Source organism: Papio anubis, chromosome 14, assembly GCF_008728515.1.
Source record: "Papio anubis isolate 15944 chromosome 14, Panubis1.0, whole genome shotgun sequence".
Classification (NCBI taxonomy): Eukaryota; Metazoa; Chordata; class Mammalia; order Primates; family Cercopithecidae; genus Papio; species Papio anubis.
Window position 1 is genome coordinate 29,032,596 of NC_044989.1, and position 22,162 is coordinate 29,054,757.

The following is a 22,162-nucleotide window of genomic DNA, read 5'->3' on the forward strand; positions in this document are numbered from 1 at the left end:
CAGTAAGGAAACCTAGGAGAGAAAGGTTAAGGGGACAGGGCTCCGGCTCTGAAACTGCCCAAGGGAACAGAGCACCTTAGGAGCAGTGAGATCCCTGTCACCGGGCATGTTTAAGTGGGGGCAGAATGGCCCCTCAGTGGGGACGGTATTCTATACCAGAGGACTTTTAAGACTCCTTCAGGAGCCATGGCCCACCTTTTACACAGGGGTCAGAGCGCTTGAGCTGTCGCAGGTAGGGGAGGTAAGACAGCTTACAAAACCGAATCCAGGGTGTCCTGGAACCCAGAAACCACTTGTGGTCATGCGCCAAATCTCAGGCTGTCTGCCCCTCTGCCTCCCCCAGCCCCGCTCCCTTACCAATGCAGGAGACGCCATCCTCTGCCAGCACTGTCCCGTGGTCACAGAAGCAGATGACCTTGTGGCTTTCAGTGTCCATGTGACATTCGTCTACCTCACAGTGACTGCAGTTTAGATAATGCTTAATATTCACTTCCCCATGGCCTTCCATCACTGGTGACAAGGAGGCAGGGTCAGTCACCGGCCGAGCCTGCTTCCCCACTCCCAGCCTCAGTACTGTGTCTCCAGGTGGTCACTGTGGGTGCTCTGGTCCCTGTTCCTAGGTCCCATAGCCACTGGAAGCACAACTGTGTAGGGGAGTCTTCCTGTGCATATGGAGAGTGCAGTGGAGGCAGCTGGCATGGGTGCCTATGGATGTTTGCATTTGTGCCGGTGGTGGGAGAAAGCCCACACATGTGATCTTTAGGTTGGCTGGTGCAGGTATTGGGCTGTTGTTGTTACCTTTCCTAGGATTCTGCCTCTGCATTCATATTAAAGCACACATCCTGACTTCCAGAAAATGTGGTGACCTGCGCTATAGGAAGCTTGCCTGCCAGGGACCCATAATTGTGCCTCTGTATCCTGGATACACGTCAGAGACTCTGAGGTTTTAGCTGGGTGGGAGGACTGACCTAAGGAAGTTTGTTCTGCTGCCTGGAAGAGGGGCTACCTTTTAAAGCTGGGGTGTACAGGATGCCCAGTGGACTGATGAAGGAAACTCCATCTTCCCCATCCATTTCGGGGTCATTGTTTGAGGCTGCATTGCCGCCTGAGTAGCAAACCAGAGCAGAGTTTAACATGGGGGGTGGGTGCCAAAATCAACACACATGCACATCAGCGGGGCATGCAGCTCTGGCCAAAGTTAGGGGGTCACTGGGGCTTCAGGGATAGGGATGCGGGGAGGGAAGGGAGGCTCAGGGCACAGAGGCTGCACATGGGATTTGGCCCAGTAGATGCTGGGTGTGTGGCCACTTTCCCCTCAGGTCCAGGCCAGCTCCGATGGAGGAGGGGCCTCTACCACTCTGCTGGGGGCCCACTAAGAAGTGGTTAATGTGAGCAAGAGTCCAAAAAGTTCTAGTCCTTCTAGGCTGGGATACGCCCGTGGTGCCTCTCCCAGGACTGGTCAGGATGAGGAGTTGCTCTCCAACCCCACTGGGTCAGGGTTGGGGTGTGGCGGGGTGTGGGGATTGCGGGAGATGAGCCCCTGTACCCTAAGGCTCCTGTCCCTCCTTTCACCTGGGGCTGGGCTATCTTTGGGCTCCCCCCTCGGGCTCCTCCCACCCACCCAGCTTGGAAAAGAAGAGCATGTGGTTAACACAAGCATCTTACAGACAGCATCAAAGCAAAACACAGACATGAACACCACAGAACATGCATGCATTCGTCCTAATCTGTGGGGAGCGGGGAGCCATCATCTCCCAGCCTCTCAGCTTCAGAAGGCTCTGCTGACTGTGCTCTGAAGCCCAGATGAAGCAGCTGGGGTCAATGGCCGGCTGCTTGCTGAAGGGCTGGGCTAAGCCTGCCTGCAGTTGCCCTTGGGAGTAGCTCCCGTCAGCAGGAACAGCAGCGCCTTTCAGGAAGCTGGTGGGCTGGGGTAGGGAGCAGGAGTGAGGAGTCCATGAAACCACAAACCAGCCCCTTCAGGAGCTGGCTTGGCCAGGTCATCCAAGGGAGGCTGGGGGAGTCCTTACGGGTGACTCAGAGACTAGTCTGGAAAACCAAAGCCTCTTTGTCATCGACTTTGGGGGAGATCAAGAATCACATGGGATCTTGATGTTGTTGCTGAGGAAGCCTGGAGGCAGGATGCTGGCTCGAGAACCAACACCCTGCCTCTGGCAGGTCCAGCCAGGCGGAGAGGGAGGCGTGCAGTCACATCACAGTCCACACTTGGGCAGGCCAGGGGAGGGCCGGGAGAGGGCAGGGAGGTGAGGAGCCTAGGACTAAGGGGGGGGAGTGACACCTTGAACACGAATCATCTTTACCTATATATCCTCCGCCTCCTCCACCTGAGGAGCACCCCCCTCCACCCCCTCCGAAACCCCCTCTTGTCTCCCACCCCCACTTCTTCATGGCCTGGGGGCAGGAATGTCCTCCGGTGGCACCCTCCAGCAAAGATTTTCCGGCCCAGAGCAAGGAAGTGTTATCATTCCAGCCACCTCCACCACCTGCGGGAAGAGATAGGGAACCCGCGTGAGGATGCTGGCCAGAAGGATGCAGGACGCCTTGGAGGGCGCCTGCACCAGCTCCAGCTCCCGGGGCCCATCTTCAGTAGGAAAAACCACAGTAGGAAAACCAGGAGGCTGCTTGCCCTAGGGAGACCTGTTTGGCCACAGCTGAGTACACCCAGATGAGAGCGTGCCTTGTACCCCTGCTTCCTGCCAGTCCTCTCTGGCTCAAAAGGAGGGGCTGTGCTTGGTTAAGGATTGGGGGAGGTGGGCAGACAGGCAGCATAGTGACTAAACTCGTTCCTCTATCTTCTCGTCATGTCAGCCAAGCCCCATAGTGCTGGACCTTCATTTCATTAACTGCCTCCCATCCTAACAAGAAATGGGACTCATCAGTCTTTGAGCAGCCCAATGTCAAAACCCTGCACTAAAGTTCCTTGCAGGAATCCTGGACTAGGCACCACAGAGCCCACTGCTGTCTATGAAACCATGGGCAAGAATGCCCATTCTGAGCCTGTGTTTCTTCACTTGTAGCTTGGGGATAATAAGACCCAGCTCATGGGGTTGATGTAAGATCAAAGGAGACAGTGAGTGTATGAAATGCTCCACAAACTGCCAGGGGTGAGGAGTGTCAGGGGCTTGAGAGGCAGAACACATGCGTGCAGACAGCCTCACACCTCGGCTCAGCCTGCTTAGAGGTTCTCCAGGGCCAGGCTCTCAGGAACCGCTCCAAGGTCAGGAGCAGAAGCCCTGGTTGGTGGTGGACGATGCCCTGGCAACAAAGGCAGCCTCGGGGCTGTGCTTCCCAATGACTGGGGCTGCTTTGGGCTCTTGCAAAGGAAGCTATCTACAGAGCCGAGGTTGAGTGTAGCCACAGGTTGACCACAAGAAATCTCTTCTGCTAACCTTTGAGATTCCAGGACTTCCCCTATCCCTACTGCTCCATAGGACATTTGAACAGACATCTACAGTTGTCCCTCAGTATCTGTGGAGGATTGGTTCCAGGATCCCTCCATCACACCAAAATAAATGTCTCTTTATATAAAGTGGCATAGTATTTGCACATTCTCCCATTAAAAAAATCATCTCTAGATTACATATAATACCCAATACAGGGTAAATCCTATGTAATAGCTATTGTATTGTTTAGGGAATAAGTCTGTACATGTTCAGTAAAGACACAATCATTTTTTTTTTTTTGAATATTTTTGATCTGTGGTTGGTTGAATCCAACGAACACAGAATTGATGGATAGGAAAGGGCGACTGTATCCTAAAAACCCTAAAACCCTTTCTGCTGCAGTGATGATGTGTGGCGGGGACCTGGACATTGACGGGGGAAGGTGGAAACAGCAGTGTGTGTGTCTGCCGGAGCCCTGCGGGTGAACCGGCCTGGCAGGGTTTCTGGAAGCACTTGTGGCCGAGATTCCTTGGGACCCAGAGGGACCTGTAGGTGGGATAACTGTCTTGCTAGAAAGAGGAAGCCAGGTTTTGAAAATGAAGCTGAGGTCAGGAACAAGCTTGAATCTAGAATGGGGACAAGCAGAGCTGAGGCGAGGCCATCAGGCGAGCTGGGGGGACTTTGCCAGCCATGAAACCTGCAGGGGTGGGTGCTGAGCTTGGGTTTCGCTGTCCTCCCTTCTGCTCTCAGAGGAGGGTGTGGGCCTGTCAAAGCGGTTGTCATGTGGCAGAGGGAAGGCCCCTTAGGCGCGATAGGGGCCAGAAGTTGGCTCTGGTGTTTGTGCAGGGCTGTGAGCAAGTGCATAATAAATAAATCAGAACGAGATGGTGGAGACCATGTGCTGTGCTTTCATCCTGCTCAGCCCCCAGCTGAGGAGGTTTCTGACCCCACACCCATCTTGCAGCCTTCGAGCAAATGTGTGGAAAGGAAAATAACCCATATCAAAATCAGAACAACGGTGTTTTAAAAATACGAATTGAGTCTGGCCAGACGCAGTGGCTCACGTGTGTAATCCCAGCACTTTGGGAGGCCGAGGCAGGCAGATCACTTGAGGTCAAGAGATCGAGACCAGCCTGATCAACATGATGAAACCCCATCTCTACTAAAAATACAAAAATTAGCTGGGTGTGGTGGTGCGTGCCTGTAATCCCAGCTGCTCTGGAGGCTGAGGCAGAAGAATCGCTTGAACCCACGAGTCAGAGGTGGCAGTGAGTCGAGACCGTGCCACTGCGCTCCAGCCTGGCGACAGAACAAGACTCCGTCGCAAAAACAAACAAACAAACGAACGAACAAAATTGTCTCCATCACTAAACAGCTCGACCATGTTGAGAAAAAAAAGAGTCATCAGGCCTTGGTGAGCCCATTGGCTCTCCTGTAAAACAGGAATGGTATCCGCCTGGAAGCCTGCAGGGTTGTTTTGACAGCACATGTGCAAGAGAGGCGGAGGTGCTTCAGGGTTTCTCAGGTGCTGGGCCTGGGTAGGGGTGCTGTGAACGTCACTGGAGAACCTCATGGTGGACCCATGACTGTTTCTACTCTTCTATCTCTAGCTGTTCTCAATTGAGAGACAGTTTGCACATTTGTTTTAATTAATCCCAAATCTTAAATGCCTTCTAAGATCCTCCCACAGTCTGATTGTGTGGAAAAGAAAATACAAAAAGGAATTGCATTTTCTGTCTTTAGGGGTGGCTGACTTTAGAGGAATCAGGGAATTGATACTCTCTTCCCTGCCTGTCTCGCATTTTTGTGCTTCTGGCTCCCACTAATGAAGGAAGAGAGCTCAGCCGTGGAGAGTCAAGAAGGAGATTTTCCAGTGGCGTATGCTTGGGTCTGGCAGCCCTGGGCCTGGAGGTCTGTACCATAGGGGTCTAGGGGGCCTGACATTGCCCAGAATTTTTTCATCTGCTCACATCTTAACTGGGGGGCCCATCTGCCCCTGGAGGAAGAAGGAATCTCCGGGGGAGGCTCTAACACTTGCATGTTGGTAAAACCCAGGGAGGGTCAGCTGGCTGATTGACGGCTGCTCCCTGCCTCACTTTCTCAGTAACCTTCTATAAGTCCAAGCTCCAGGTCAGCAGGACGGCCTGCAGGGCTCCCAGGGTGCTGCCTGCCCTCCCTCCCTGGATATTGGGACCAATATCCAGAGCTCCCAGCATCCCAGGTGCCAGTGACTGAGATGCCCTCAGGCATGCGATGGCATCAGGGCCCAGCTGAAAGCCTGGGAGAGGTTCCGGGAGAGGGCATGCTTGCGGCGCTTTACCTGCGGCTCCGGAATTGCCGTTCAGCCCTAGAACCGAGGAGTTATTCTCCAGTCTCTCTGGGTGGAACGTGTCTGTCTTGGCCCCATAGGCCCTGCCGCCACCTCCAGCTGCAATGATCAGGGGCACCGGCACTCCATCCTTCATCTGACCGGGGAGACGTTGAGACATTGAAAAACCCAGCTGTGCTTCCCCATGGAGCCCCCAAGCCCTGGTTAACTCAGCCTGACTGAGGGTTTGCTGGGCAGTGGGGTGACCTGGTGACCTCTCAGTGGTCTGAGGTGGTTTGCGGGCTGTGAACCCTTGTTACAATAGCCCATCAACTCCACAAGCTTCTCTATCAGTCAGGGTTCAACCAGAGAAGCAAAACCTATACACCAAAAGCAAAATATGTATACCAGGAGGTGCGGGTTGATCTCAGAGGCTGCTTCCTCCACTTCCTCCAGCCCCTTTCCTGAAGCTCCTCAGACTGGCCTCAGAGGTCTGGATGCTGGTGATTAGAAGCAGGTCTCTCTGCACTCTCTCTCCCTCATTCTTAGGGGTCTCTGACTCTGGCCCCCAAAGATTCAAGATTAAGCCCTCAGCATCACAGTCCTGTGGGAGGACCTAGCAGGTGGCCTCGGTCTTCAGTTTCTGGCCTGGCTGTGATGATGTCAGAAAAATCTACCTTAGGACAGAGAGCTGGTCCAGGAGGGCACAGTAGGACCCTCTGAAAGTAGGATGGCATAGGCTGTGCATGGTGAAATTGGGCCGCTGTATCAGTAAGAGAAGAGTCTACCCTTTCCTGGACAGACAGAATCTATATCGCTCTGGATCTCAGTCTGCTCATCTCTATTTTTTAATTCTTTTATTGGTTTTAGAGACAGGGTCTTGCTCTGTTGCTCAGGCTGGAGTGCTGTGGCGTGATCACAGCTCATTGTAGCCTTGAACTCCTGGGCTCAAGGGATCCTCCTGCCTCAGCCTCCCAAGTAGCTGTGACTACAGGTGCAAGCCACCACAAGTGACTAATTTTTAAATTTTTTTTTGGTAGAGACAAGGTTTTGCTATGTTGTCCAAGCTGATCACGAATTCCTGACCTCAAGCGATCCTCCTGCCTCAGCCTCCCAAAATGCTAGGACTACAGGAATGAGCTACTGCACCTGGCCCTGCTCATCTTTAAATGGGGATAAGAGCATCTGAGGTGTTTCTGTCCCAGGGCTGTCATGAGGCTCTAACATCGCAGATTCACAGAAACCTGGTGGAAATCTGGCGGTGTAGACCTTACCTTAAATACGTAGGTGGCTCCACCCCCTCCTCCTCCTCCTCCTGCCCACTCATGCACGCTTCTGTTCACACGGATTTCTTCTTCTATCACATTGTTCTCTCCAATGCAGACTTTCTGGATTAACTGGTTTGTCTGTAGAAACAAAAAGCACGTTAGGTTTGTGGCCAAACCGGAGTTCTCCACTTTGCAGCAGACAGAACTTCTAGGCTTAAAAACAGGATCTGACTCTTTTTTTTTTTTTGAGATGGAGTCTCACTCTGGCACCCAGACTGGAGTACAGTGGCGTGACCTCAGCTCGCTGCAACCTCTGCCTGCTGGGTTCAAGCAATTCTCCTGCCTCTGCCTCCCGAGTAGCTGGGACTACAGGCGCACGCCACTATGCCCAGCTAATTTTTTGTATTTTTAGTGGAGACGGGGTTTCACCATGCTGGCCAGGCTCATCTCGAACTCCTGACCTCATGATCCGCCCACCTCAGCCTCCCAAAGTGCTGGGATTACAGGCGCGAGCCACCGCGCCCGGCTAGGATCTGACTCTCTCTCAAAAAAATTTACAGTTGAGTTTAGGAGGCAGAAAAATACACTAATAACTGTCCCTACGGGCAGTGTTAGGGAAGGACTACAAGGATGGCTTAGACAGAAAATGCTAGGAGAAACTGGGAGCGAGAGAGCAAGGCTTTACTGCTGTGAGGACTGCCTGTAGGAGGCGACTTTTAGTTGAGCCTTGAAGGATAGGGAGGTTTTTTTTTTGTTTTGTTTGTTTGTTTGTTTGTTTGTTTTTCACAGAGAGTAGGGCAAAGTTATGTCATTGCAAGAACAAAGAGTGGCATGAGCCCGGAGGGAAGTGGGTAAGTGGGGTGTGTGGGGGAAAAGCACAAGGGTCTCTTTGGTCCAGAAGTCTATCAGGACAGAGAGATTGTCCAGGATGACCTGTTTCCATCCTGTGGGATAAAGAGATCCGAGAAAGAATGGGAAAGCCGTATGTGGTGAGATGGGGCTGGAGGGAGTGTATATTAGGTGGGTAGAGAGAATTGAACTGAACAGTCTGATCGTGGCTAGAGGCCTTGAAGGCACTGTGAGGAGTGGACTTCATTCTCTTTTTTTTTTTTTTTAAATTTTTATTTATTTATTTATTTATTTATTTATTTATTTATTTATTTATTTTGAGACGGAGTCTCGCTCTGTGGCCCAGGCTGGAGCGCAGTGGCCGATCTCAGCTCACTGCAAGCTCCGCCTCCTGGGTTCACGCCGTTCTCCTGCCTCAGCCTCCCGAGTAGCTGGGACTACAGGCACCCGCCACCTCGCCCGGCTAGTTTTTTGTATTTTTTAGTAGAGACGGGGTTTCACGGTTTCACCGTGTTAGCCAGGATGGTCTCGATCTCCTGACCTCGTGATCCACCCGTTTCGGCCTCCCAAAGTGCTGGGATTACAGGCTTGAGCCACCGCGCCCGGCCCGTGGACTTCATTCTCTACGACAGCCATTCTCTCACTGAAAGCCATCGAGGTTTTCTGAGAAGTCACAGCTCTGAAGCATCAGGAGGAGAGAAAAAAACCACAAAGGCCAGACTCAAGTTTTATTCCCAGTTCTTCTCTGGGAAAATCAGTTCTCCCTTTTGGACATCTCATTCCTCCTAGCTACTGTTCCATTTCTTCCCTCTGGAATCCCTGGCACAGCCCTCTGCTTGCCTTGTGGAGTGAGCCCTGCAATCAGGTAGTCTGGATTCTCCACCCATCCCGGGAAACCGTGACAGGGGCCCTTGATCTCTCATGCTCCAGTGTGGCTGGGAATAAAGACAACACAGGTCATTGTGGCATTTACTGAGGGTAGTAAAAGTAAGGCGCCTAGTGGAGCGCCTCATGTACAGTGGGAACTGAGTAAATGGCTGCTATTCTTATCTGTTTTTTGAGACAGAGTCTTACTCCATGCAATGGCACGATCTCGGCCCACTGCAACTTCTGCCTCCCGGGTTCAAACAATTCTGGTGTCTCAGCCTCCTGAGCAGCTGTGACTACAGGTGCGCACCACCATGCCCCGCTAATTTTTGTATTTTTAGTAGAGGAGGGGTTTTGCCATGTTGGCCAGGCTGGTCTTGAACGCCTGACCTCAGGTGATACGCCCGCCTTGGCCTCCCAAAGTGCTGGGATTACAGGTGTGAGCCACTGTGCCCGGCCAGCTGCTGTTCTAATTTAGATTCACTTCTGGGCCCACATATGCTCCTGGTTGGGGCTAAGGTATTAGAGAGCCCTCAAGATTGTGCTGGAGATTTCTGTAACAGAATCCTGGAATCCCTGAAGAAGGAGGATGGTGCTTCAAAAACAGCCACGCCTGCTTGTTGGCCACCACAGCTCAGACAAATTCTTCAAACATCAGCCTGACCTCGGAGGAAAGTAACTTTTCTTTCACTTAATAGAAAAAAAGCCAGTAAAACATCACATTTCCATCGATGCTGCTTCATAACCAGCCAGTGGATGCAGCCATTCTTCTTGAGCCACTTCTTAGGCTAAAGCACTCAGGGGTGCCGGCAATGAGTACTACAGAAATTTCCAGATAAATAGCCGAGAAGCAATTTGTTCCATGGCGTTTTGGATTTAATGATGGAAATAATTTGATATTTCTTAGAGTGGATTTTGTGTGGGCGGAAGGCTCTGAATTGCTGTTGTAGAGATCTGGCATTTCCCGTACGTATGTGCAGCTATGTCCCGGCCTGGGGGGAGACTCCTGGGAGGAGCCTGCTCACTGCCACCTGGCACAGGCATGAGTTGCAAGGAATGTGCCCTGAGGGTTGGCCTTGGGGATGAGCTGTCAGCTGGGCAGAGTGCAGGATTCGGGGTCCAGTCTGGGTTCTTTTTTTTTTTCTTTTGGAGACAGGGTCTCACTCTGTCACCCAGGCTGGAGTGCAGCGGCGGGATCATAGCTCACTGTAGCCACGAACTCCTGGGCTCAAGTAATCATCCTGCCTTAGTCCCTGGAGTAGCTGGGACTACAGGCACAAGCTACCAGGCTTGACTAATTTTTCTTTTTTCTTTTTTTTAGAGACAGGGTCTTGCTATGTTGCCCAGACTGGTCTCTGACTCCTGGCTTCAAGTAGTTCTCTTGCCTCAGCCTCCTGAGTAGCTGGGAGTACAGGTACGAACTACCATGCTTGACTAATTTATTTATTTATTTTTTTGAGACAGGGTATTGCTATGTTGCCCAGGCTAGTTTCTAACTAAGTGATTATCCTGACTCAGCATTCTCAAAGTGTGGGATTATAGGCATGAGCCATCACACCCTGCTCAGTCTGGGTTCTTGATGGCTCTGCCAGAGATTTGCTGGGCTATACTAGGTGAGGCACCCCGCCTCCCTGGACTTGTCTCCTCATCTGGAGATGGAGGGGCTGCCCAGTCTGAACCAGCGGTGCTAAGAAGGTCCACCCCCTCAGCCTCTGCTCCATCTCCTCTCTTGGCTGGTGGGCAGCAGTGGGACCTATGGGATGCCCTCCCCTCGTGAACAGATCTGGAGATTGCTGGGATAGGGAGGAGAGAGCAGTGGGGCTTGAGGATGGGCTTTCCTGTAGTTAGAGTCTGGACCCATGCTCATCACCCCGCCCCTGCTTCTGGTGTCTCCTTTAGATCAGGTGGGGATGGGGAGCGGTCAAGGCTCTTGCTGGACCAGTAGCAGCGTTCGGAGGAGCTGCTGCCCTTTCCTCACTTGACTTCCAGGACTCCCCATCCTCTTGTATCCTCTCCTACCTCCCTGGTTCCTCTTTTTCGTCCCCCTTTGCTGGTTCCTCTTCTTTTCCTGACCTCTAAATGTTGAGGGTCCCTTAAGTTCAGTCCTTGCTTTCTTCTCTATCTGTACTGCATCCTAGGCAATCTCATCCTGTCTCAACTTTATGCTAATTTCTCCCATATTTATATCTATTTATATCCCCAGCCTGGACCTCTCTCCTGAACTCCAGTGGCCTGGTTCCCATCATCCACCTGTCTGCCTGTGGCTGTCTACCAGGCCTCTACAACTCAGCATGTCTGATATTGACCTCCTGATCTTACCCCCAAATTTGCTCCTTCCACAGTGTTCCCTAAGTCACGTGATGGCAGCTCCCTTCTTCCAGTGGCTCAGGCACAACTTTTGGAGTCATCCTTGACTCTTTTCTTTCTCTTAATTTCTCATTCAATCTGGCAGAAAATCCTTTTGGATTTGACTTTGAAATTACGCCCAGGATTCAACCACTTTTCATCCCCTCCACTGTTACAATCCTAGTCTAAGCCATCATCATCTCTTGCCAGGATTAATGCCATAGCCTTCGAATTCACTGTCTTGACCCTTCCCCTGTGTCCATAGATTCTTCAATGGTAGATTCTTCACATTGCAGCCAGAGTGAGCTTTTTTAATAAACATACCACATTATGTCACCATTTGCCTCAAAACCCTCCTATGGCTCCAACATGTCTTAAAGTGGCCTGATCCAGTCCTATTACCTCTGCCTCATCTCTTACCTACCCTTCCTTTTGCTCCCTCTCCTCTAGCCTGAGTGTTCCTTGAGCATCGACGAACCTCTGGGACGTGGCCTTTGCTGGGGTCACTGTTTCCCCAGATATTCCCCCTTGCCTCTCCTCAAATGTAAGTTCCTTGAAAGCTAAGATTTTTCTTTTGTTCACCAATATATCCCAAGTTCCTGTAACAGGGATGGCACAAAGTAGATGCTCAATAAATATTGGTTAAATACATTTGAATGAATTGAGTGCTGTCTGGATTGTGGGCTGGCTCTTCATAATATCTGTCTTGCAGGGGATGGTAATGGTGGGATTTAACATTTAGAACAGACTCGGCGGCCTAGGGGACATTTGGAAATGTCTGGAGGCTTTTGTGATTGTCATTTCTGGGGGCTGTTACTGGCGCCAAGTGAGCAGAGGATAAGGATGCTGCTAAACATCCTGTAATACACAGGACAGACTCCCGCCTCTAGCCACAAAGAATTACCTGCTCCAAAATGCCAATAATGCCACTGTTGAGAAAGCCTGATTTAGACTCATGCCACCAGGGGAGGTTTGGAAGGAACTGGAGAAGAAAAGGGCTGAGGGCTGTGTGTGGGCACATGTGTTGCAGTTAAGGTGGGGAGGAGGATTCTAGCAGGAGCTGGAGCCCATTTCCAGCACAGGAGCTCCAGCGTGGCCAGGTACATAGAAGGGCAACTCCCCACTGCCCCCATAGATGTGCAGTTGAACCAGCAAAGCTGCCACATCCGGCAGTTTAATTATTTTTTATTTTTATTTATTTTTGTGACAGAGTCTTGCTCTGTTGCCCAGGCTAGAGTGCAGTGGTATGATCTTGACTCACTGCAACCTCTGCTTCCTGGGTTCAAGTGATTCTTGTGCCTCAGCCTCCCAAGTAGCTGAGACTACAGGTGTGCGCCACTAGCTTGGCTAATTTTTGTATTTTAAGTATATACATGGTTTCACTGTGTTGGCCAGGCTGGTCTTGAACTTCTGACCTCAAGTGATCCTCCCGCTTTGGCCTTCCAATGTGCTGGGATTACAGGTATGAGCCACTGCACCCGGCCCCTGCAGTTTAATTCTTAAGAGTCCCCTTCATTCTCTTGAGAATTGTGTCTAGACACCATTTTTTCCTGCCTAGAGAGAACTGGAGATGGAGGTAGTGCCTGACAAGGGCCATTTTCCCCCCTTTCCAAATGCCTGCTCAGGGGTGGAGGTGTGAAGCCACCGGGAAGACAAGTTACTCTCCCCACAGGCCCCTGCTATGCCTTGCCCGACCAGCAGAGGGAGCTGCCCTCTGTCCCTGGCCGAGAATCGCCTCCTCCCGCCTGCTTGGGAACTTCCTGTGCGTCCACAACGTTTGAAAGCTAGTAGGTTGATTAATAAAAATAATAAAGTGCAGCAACCCCGAGGAACAACTAGATTTCAATTGAATTTTTAAAAAAGACGCGGTCCTGTGAAAAGACATAACTGATTACAGTCCAATCAAGTGAAAGTCCGTTGCAGAAGATAATGCAATCTTTCTGCTTAGATGAAAGAATTACATTAGCACTCAATAAATTCCTGTGAAAATTACAGCAGCCTGCAATTTAATGGCTTAATATATTATATTAGGTTGGAAAGTCCCAATTATAGTTGCTAAATAAAAGTTGGAGTTGAGACATTTTTTATGCAAAAGGTTGCACTAGCTAAGCTTACTCCTATTGTTTCGCCTTAACCCCGAAGGGGCAGAAGGGAAAGGCTGAACTCTACTTTTCATGCTTCCTCAGCTCCTGGTCCAGAGCCTGGCTCTTAGGAGCCCTGAATTTATTTTGTGGAAGTAAACTGCTTTCTCGGGAGCCCCTCTTCCCACATCTCTCTGCCAAGGATGCTCTCATATAAGTCTCTGGAGAAGGATCCGGGGCTCCTGGGTGCCAGAACATGCCTCAGCCCCTTTTCCCAAGCAAAAGCTGTGATTCAGGTGAGGAAGGGTGGGGCCTGACCCAACCAGGAGATTCACCCTGCAGGGTGCTGAGTTCCTGCTAGGATGGCCAGCCCTGCCAGGTCCTGCCTCCCCCCAGCACAGGCAAGAGGTGAACCACTGGGGTGCTGGGAGTTTGCATGACTGCTGTTTAATTACTCTTTGCTGTCTCATTCTCCTGGTATGAACTTCCAGGAGGAGGGTGTTGAGTGCTGGTGCCTCCAAGAGGCCTCCCCGGAGCCTGAGAGAGTGCAGATGAGAAACTCCTGCTCTGGGCACTTACACTGGGGCAGGCGTCCTCTCCCTGCTGCCCAACCAGGATGTACAGCGTGTCGTCTTTCTCCAGGTTGAAGATGCCCAGCACAGACACGCCGTGGGACCGCATCATGGTATTCTTCCCGCCTTTCCCGCCAGCAGCTCCGTAGCCCGAGATGCTGTAATGGGACAAAGAATGTCGGCTCCCGCTGTGGTATGAAGACTCTCCCCATTCCTGCCAACCCAGCAGCTTCCAGTGGGCTGAGCACATCCCCGTCATGGTCTGAGGGTTCTCCCCCATATCAGTCCCTGCAGAAAGGGATTCCTCTCCCCGTCTTCAGGAGAGGATGGTCAAGTTTAGAGAGGGAGAGGGAGTTACCTCAGTCACAGAACTAGGAAGGTTAAAGACTAGTAAAGGGTGCAAGAGAGAAAGAGAGGAAAAGGGCACGGAGGAGAGAGGGAAGAAGGGAGAGAAAGAGGGGAGAGAGAGAGGGAAACAGCAGAGAAAGAGAAGACTATATGAATGTGGCATATTGGGGTGATGACTTTCTGAATACCTAGGATTTCCTCTTTATGGTTTTCTCTCCTTGTCCCAGATCAATGGACTCATGTGACCTTAGACAAGTAACTTCCCTATTCCTCATCTATAATATGGGGATAATAAGTGAACTTGCCTCCTAGCCTACATGTGTTATGAGGATTAAAGAAATTAAGACATGTGGTCTTAGAATTGTGGCTAATAAGCACTCAATAAGTATTACTTAATTATTATTATTATTATTAATGATGGTAGTAGCCATAATTGACTTGGTACAAAGTTGTAAAGTCTCTCCATGGGGTCTGGAAACAAGGAGGTTCCACACAGAATGATTGAGGAAAGCAGTGTGTATGAGCCGACTGTCTATTCCCATCCCGCCAGTAATTCCTTCTGGAGCAATGTGTGTGCAGACAACAAACAACCCATCAGGATGAAAATAAAAACAGAGTGTGGGGATGGGAGATGATTTCTGCTGCCTCTTAGGTTGCGGCAATGAAGTCAAGCAAGGATGGGGAAAAAAAGAACTCTCTTCTGTAGTATATCAGAAGAGCGGCATGTCTTGAAGACAGCTAGCGCACCAGCTAACAAATGGGTCCCCAGAGACCAGCTGCCAGGGTACAGGACTCAGGAGACTTTCACATCCATGTGTATTCAGATCCAAGGTCTTTTATGAAAAACCAGGAAGAGATGCAAGGCAGTTTTGCCCATGTGCACGCACGGTAGCTCCTTTATCTACAGCTCCAGGAAATGTCCCTTCTTCCCAGTGTGTGAGGGGCTCCCAGAGCTCTCGCAAGGCAGAGCCCACGGCCCTTCTGCACAGGCTTTTTGCGAACATGGCAGGCAAGGAACTGAGGTCTTCACGAAATGCAAATGGAGAGTCTAGTGCCCACTGCCCTGGTGGGTGCCTGGGCACTGATGGGAGTTTATCGAATGTTGGGAGGGGTGTAAGGCTTTGTGGACCTGAGTCAGCTCCAGGCTCTTCAAGAGCTCACAAAGAAACTGGGGAGATGATCTTCATGATGAAAAGAGAAGTCTCCCCATAGGGTGGCTACGTTCAGGAGGCGAAGTGGAGGGCTCCGGGGCTCCCTGATCAGATGGGGCCATTTCCTGCCCCTGTGCCCTCTCTGAGCCCCAGCCCCTTCCCTAGTAAGAGAAGAATCGTTTTCATTCCAAACAACACAATAGTCCAACACAAGGAGCTCATGGGTGAAAGCCCCGGGGAAGCTGCGAATCTCTGGCCAAAGTAAGGGTCGTCAGGTGCTTAGGGCCAGGAGGGAGATGGGGGACTGCAACAGGTGGTTCTGGGGTGTGAGGATGGGGTGAGGAAGGCTGATGTTGGCTTCATGTGGAGCTTGCAGATGGGTAGGGCTCTGAGACAAACAGAAAGAGGGGGTGGGAATTGGGGCTAGTGGGAATTGGCGCTAGTGTGAACAGAAGTGAAGAAGCAGGGAGCCTCTGGTATGTCTGGCTGCAGCAGGTGGATGGAGTGGGAAGCTGAGGGCTGTAGGTCTGGAGAGGGCTGTGGGCTGATTACCAGCATCCTCCAATGTACCAGGCACAACGCACGCTCACAGGCACACGGCATCACCCGATAGCCATAAACAACAAATGTTATTAATCTCATTTGACAAATGAGGAAACTGAGGCTCAGAGGCACTAAGTAAATCATCTGAGGCCACACAGCCAGTCAGTGGCTGGCTATGGTCCAAACCCTTGCACATCCCCTCTTAGAGGTCATTTCCTCCCCAGTGTGCTGCTGGGAAGCACAAAGAGAGGGGTGTGAGAAGCTATTCGCCCCTCCGAATTCCCAGACCCTCAGCCAAACACTCCCTCCTGATCCATTAGAAATGGACAAGGTGATAACGATAATTAAAAGGCTGAGGAAAAGGAAGGCTTATTGGTGAAAGGTAAGAGGAGGCAGCATTATTTAGCTCAGTGAACCTGGGTAGGGGACGATGTGGCGGCTTCCTGTCGTCTGGGGACAGCAGTGTGGATGGGCCCCAACTCTGACCTGCTCGCTTCCCCAGGTTTCTGGGGCCTGGTCAGGCTGCATAAAAAAGTCATCTCCACCTGAAGATGTGGTTTGCTTGGAAAACTTCTGCCCAAGACGAAGTCCTCAACCTCCCCACTCCTGCTGTGGTTGAGTGGTAAGCATCATGCTGCCCATTCCTTTTGGCATCATTTGCATAGTCATTTGCATCAACCATGCATTATAAATCATTCTCAACTCTTTCGTATGTTTAAATTTAGCCAAATTATTACATTTTAGACATTGTTTGTTCCTGACTCCTTTTACCCTTCCTAAGCCTTCTTTGCTATTTTTCCCACCCTGCTCCGCTCAACCACCTTTGAAAGCCAGCCCCATCTATGTCTTGACCTAGTTCTTGATGGTGAGCTGGGATGGAAAAAGCCCTGGGCTCCAAGTCATCTGCTGGTTCTTGTCCCTGTTCTTTTGACTGTGTGACCTGAGGCAACATGGTCCATGTCTCAGAGCCTCAACTTCCACTACTGAGGAAGAAAATGAAGACAAGAACCCCTGCTCTCATGGGCATACAAAACGAATCTGAGAAGACTGCAAACCCATGCAAAGCACAGGGCGAGACCGGGGCTGGGGTCAGCTTTCTAGATTCCAAAGCAGACAGTAGAGCTTGGCGAGCAGGTGTCCGTGGCTGGGTTGTACTTTCCTGGGTAGTGGCCTCAGCCCCACATTTCCAACCCAGATGAGAGGCTGGCTTAAAGTCAGGGGGAGCAGGCAGCTGCCTGCCTGAATTTATTGCAGGGGTCCTAGAAGGAGTAGCTCCCTCATCAGTCCCCTGAAGCCTAAAATTCCACCATTAGAGCTTCACTGCTCTGGAAGCTTCTAGTTGCTACTACAGGGCTGATTGCCTTCGGAGTGGGATGTGCCACAGGTAGAAAAGCAAGGGCTTGAATGCAGACAGACCTGGATCCAAATCCCAGCTCTGCCACTCAGGGCCAGGAGTAGGCTGAGCCCAGCGAGGTGCCTCCCTCCCAGGGAGGACCTTGCACTCTATTGACCCTGAGAGGAAGCACCTCCTTAAATTTTCTGCCCAAGGTACTTTGCTTACCTCTCCCTGGTCCTGACCCTGCCAGTGTTACTCACTAGCTGTGTGAGCTTGGGTAGGTTATTTACCCTCTCTGAGCCCAGATTCCTCATGTATAAAAAGGGGATAATAATACCTACCTTGGAGGGCTGTTATGAGAATTAAATGAGATGATGCTTATAAGGGACCTACTTCAGAGCCCAGAGGATAGCCAGCAAGTGACAAATGGCAGCTGCTGTCATCCTGTGCCCGCATGGGTGAGCCTGTCCACTCCTTCTCCAGGGGTGACTTCTGGGATGCAGAAGGGGACCAAGTGGGTGAACCAGGGCATGGCCAAGGGGGCTTGGGGTCAAGGCTGTTCAGTTTCACCCAGAGCCCACTTCTGTGTAAAGCACAGGGCAGCCTTAGCACTTCTGAAGACTCCTGCACCCTGTGAATCACGTTACACAAACTCATGCTACGATAATAGCCTCAGCCTGCCTCTTCGAAGCTTTCTCCCCATCCCTTGTAAACAATTTATTTTTGATGGTTGAGAAACAACAAGAAATTAATATACCTGCCACTCAAGTGGGGAAAATGACTCACAGTGATTCCAATTTACTGGAAATTACAAGATACTGCTCTCAACGAGCTGATGCTGTAATTTTTTTGTTTTTCCTCATCTAAATCCATGTCCCCTGGTCAGAATAGATGTTTATTGGGTTTGTGTTTTGTATTATTGACTGCGAGCCATTGTTACCTGATGTAATTGAGTTGTGAATCTTTTTTAAATAAAGAATTAGCAGCAAATCAAAGTGACTGCCTGCCAGATCCTGAAATGAGAGCACAGCTGGTGTGTAGCACAACCATAGTGTCCACACCCACATGGGAGATCCTGGGGGAGAGAGTGGACTCCCACTCAGAAAAACGGAAGCGCCCCATTCCTTTCTGGCACACCCTCCGGAGGAGCGGGAGAGCAGCACCTTGCTGTGGGCTCTGCCTTTAACTCCCCATGGGATCCTGGGCAAGGTCCTTTTCTCTCCTGTTTCTCAGTTTCCTCATGTGTGAAATCAGGATGGTGAGGTCTGTCCTACCCACCCTGCAGGGTTATTGTGATAACACATGATGCATGTGAGTGTGGATGGAGATTGGACAGCGGGAGATTTCTGATCAGGTATATAGTGTTATATAGTATATAGTTGTATTATCCAGATAGGGGTCAGGGTTGAAGGGCTCAATTGTGGAGGCAGATGCTTTTCAGTGGGGCCGGCCCAGGTTCCACTCTTGTTGTGTCAATGAGCAAGGTTCATGCTCTGTTTCTCCCTCAGCACCTTCCTGGCCAGTGTAGCCCTAAGTGCCTCGAAACACCTGAGCTTGCAGGGACTTCAGTGACCTCTCTCCATAACTTCTCGCTCTGCAGATGGAGCCTCTGGAGAGGAGGGAAGACAACTTTCTAAGTGACATGGAGCATTGGTGGTGGAGGTTGAACTCAAACTTAATTCTGCCTGCAGCCCATCCATCTTTGCCTAATTCCTCCATCTCTGACATTCCCTGGTCTGTGCCCTTTACAGCGATGGCTATCCATACAATTACTTTGGCAATTAATCATGCCTGTGACATCTCTCCTACTATTGTCTAGAGCTTGATTGGCATTGTGGACTGTTATTAAACTTTTCTGTCCTGTGGTCTTTCTAGAGACTATGAGGCTCCAGAGTCTCAGGCCTTTTCTACCAGTCTAGTCAGTGCCTGGCACACAGCAGGAGTGTTATGGCTCAGTGCCTGATGTACGGTAGGACTTCATGGCTCAGTGTCCTGTACACAGTTGGGGCTGTATGGCTCAGTGCCCTGCACACAGCCGGGCTTCATGGCTCAGTGCCCTGCACACAGTAGGGGCTCCATGGCTCAGTGCCCTGCACACAGTTGGGGCTGTATGGCTCAGTGCCCTGCACATAGCCGGGCTTCATGGCTCAGTCCCTGCACACAGTAGGGGCTTTATGGTTTAGTGCCCTGCACACAGTTAGGGCTGTATGGCTCAGTGCCCTGCACACAGTAGGGGCTCCATAGCTCAGTGTCTTGCACACAGTAGGGGCTCCATAGCTCAGTGCCCTGCACACAGTAGGGGCTCCATGGCTCAGTGCCCTGCACACAGTAGGGGCTGTATGGCTCAGTGCCCTGCACACAGTAGGGGCTGTATGGCTCAGTGCCCTGCACACAGTAGGGGCTCCATGGCTCAGTGCCCTGCACACAGTTAGGGCTGTATGGCTCAGTGCCCTGCACACAGTAGGGGCTCCATGGCTCAGTGCCCTGCACACAGTAGGGGCTCCATAGCTCAGTGTCCTGCACACAGTAGGAGCTCCATGACTCAGTGCTCTGCACACAGTAGGGGCTGTATGGCTCAGTGCCCTACACACAGTTGGGGCTCCATGGCTCAGTGCCCTGCACACAGTAGGGGCTCCATGGCTCAGTGCCCTGCACACAGTTAGGGCTGTATGGCTCAGTGCCCTGCACACAGTAGGGGCTCCATGGCTCAGTGCCCTGCACACAGTAGGGGCTATATGGCTCAGTGCCCTGCACACAGTTGGGGCTCCACGGCTCAGTGCCCTGCACATAGTAGGGGCTCTATGGCTCAGTGCCCTGCACACAGTAGGGCTCCATGGCTATTTGTGGAGTTGAATGATGGTGTTATCTGGCTGCACACGCTGGTGCCCCAGGTAAGGAAATGAGTGCCATTGGTAGAGACCATCAGGAACGGCTGTGGTCCAGGTCAGCTGGCTCCAGCTGGGACCTGGGGCCTCTTGTCTGTTATGTCTGAAGAGCAGGTGAGCTGTGTGAGGACTGCCATCAGGAGCAATGGGCTATGCTTGACAAATGGTGTTGTATGCAATCTGTGTGTGTGTGGTAGTGGGTGGGGAGGAGGTGGGGGCAGGACTGCAGGCTGAGAAGGATGCTGGTCCTAGACAGGTAGGAAGGCAGGTGGGCTGGAGGGGGAGAGACGGATGAAGGAGGGGAGAAGTCAGGGAGAGAGAGGGGGTGGGCTGGGCTAAGTGCTGGTGCCTCTGCCTGGGGCAGACCACCCGTGGGCTCTCACTGAGTCCCCCGACAGACCTCGCAGAGCTGGGTTGTACCATTGTCTGTCTCCATTTTTTGACAACACTGAGGATGCTGTCCCCCTCCCCAGCACAAACCCCATAATCCACGTTCTTCTTGTGGCACTGCAGTGGCCTCCCACGCTCCCATCCGCTCCAGCCACCCACCCTCTAGACACCACGGTCACTCAGCACCAGCGCCCAGAGGCCCCCTGATCAGGGCCTCTCGCTGCTGCCCTAGCCTTGCCCGTCCTCAGCCATGCACGTGGGAGAGTGGCTGCGCTCCCTGTCCTCGCCTCCTCAGCCCACGCCAGAGTGTGGATGTAGTCTCAGCGTTGTCCCCGACTCCACATTCACTCAATCCTCAACTTACGCTGATCCCAGCTCCTGAACACCTCTGGGCCTGTCCCCTGCACCTAACCCTGTCCTGGCTTAGTCCTTTTGACCCTGGCCTGAGTGATAGTGACTCCCTTCCATCTGCTCTCCCCACCTCCAGGCCGTTTCTCTCACTTCCAACCTCACGCTGTCACCAGGGGGACTAAGAGGCATTTGGGGGTAACACTGAAGCCCCAGGACCTGGCCTTGCTGCCTCCAGCCTCGGCTCCCCCAGGCCAGCTTTGCCTGACTTCTCATCAGCAGTACCAACTTCTTGTGCTCACTGCAGGCTCTGGCCACCCGCTTCTTTGTAGACAATGCTTAGGGCCTTCGAACTTAACCCAGGTGCCCATCTCCTGGCAGGAGCCATTCACAAGCTCAGCTGAGTGCAGTGCCTTTCCCCCGCCTCCACAGCAGCGACTTGTGTAAACCTCCACTGTGGTTCTCTCTACACCCCATGGAGATGCCTGTGCACACACCACCACACCATTGGCAGCAGTGCCTCTGGGGCAGGGCTGGATCTTAATCACCTTTGCACACCTGGTGTCAGGCACAGCATCCTAATGGGAGCTTACTATGGTTCCCTGAGGTCTGCAGAGCAGGGGGAATATGAAGCCCAGGAACCTGGACACACGGACTGCATCACCTGTCAGAGGAAGTGGTAAGTCCAGGGCAGGGAAAGCAGGACATGGTGGGTGGAGGAGATGCGGGTTCCAGGGCTGCACCCAAGCCCCCATGCCAGCCTGCTGTCTCCTCCTGCCTGCCCTGCCCCCCGCTTCCTCTCCCTCTTTCTGGGCCTCTTCCTTTGGGGAGGTGGGCAAAGCTATAGAGGGTGGGAGGTGGGCCCAGGATAAGTTACCAGCTAAGAGTGGGGGTGTTTCCAACTGTGTACATCCTGGAGGAGGCCCCAGGCAGTGGTGGTCCCCCCTTGGCATGAAGCTGGGGCTTGGCCGCATTTGCTCCCTTCCCTTCATCTCCCCAGCAGTGGGCAGAGAAGTCAGCGGAGCGGTCCCAGTGCCAGGCCTCGGTGGCAGCCACGCCTCCAGGATGGGTGGGTTCACTAGGGCTCGGCTCCCACCTTTCTGTGTCCAAGCACCTTTTTCTCACATCCTCTGGTGTGTCTTGTGTTTTTTTCAACAGATGAACTGCACTTATTAAATAGCAATAACTACTATGGAGAAAAAGTCTTCCAGAGAAAGGGTGCTGACTTCTCGGTCGTATTCTGACTTGGGGACATTTTGAAGTGGTCTAAAAATCAAATCATTAACTGCCTGCTTCTTAGATTACTAAGTTATGTGACCAGTAGACTCAGGTCATCTAAGACCTGAGTCTCTTCCAAGGCCAAGGAGGAGGTGAGGGTCAGGAATATCTGTTAGAACCTTTATTTAGTTAAAACACAAGTATTCAAAAACAACAATGACTGGCCGGGTGTGGTGGCTCACATCTATAAT

The 22,162-nt window shown here is 51.8% G+C and overlaps 1 protein-coding gene across 2 annotated transcripts in view; it reads right to left on the bottom strand.

Annotated features, from left to right (window-relative positions):
- ALK (ALK receptor tyrosine kinase) overlaps positions 1-22,162 on the bottom strand; it is a 749,759-nt gene that overhangs the window by 43,405 nt on the left and 684,192 nt on the right. Inside the window, exons 13-18 of one of the 2 annotated variants that reach the window (XM_017947405.3) lie at positions 13,700-13,850; positions 6,984-7,115; positions 5,722-5,866; positions 2,319-2,501; positions 1,007-1,105; positions 358-510 (exon numbers count right to left, since the gene is read on the bottom strand). In XM_017947405.3, coding sequence (XP_017802894.3) covers positions 358-510; positions 1,007-1,105; positions 2,319-2,501; positions 5,722-5,866; positions 6,984-7,115; positions 13,700-13,850 — 863 coding nt within the window. Of the gene's footprint in view, positions 1-357; positions 511-1,006; positions 1,106-2,318; positions 2,502-5,721; positions 5,867-6,983; positions 7,116-13,699; positions 13,851-22,162 lie in introns of those variants that run through there. The other variant, XM_031655529.1, reaches the window with a different exon arrangement.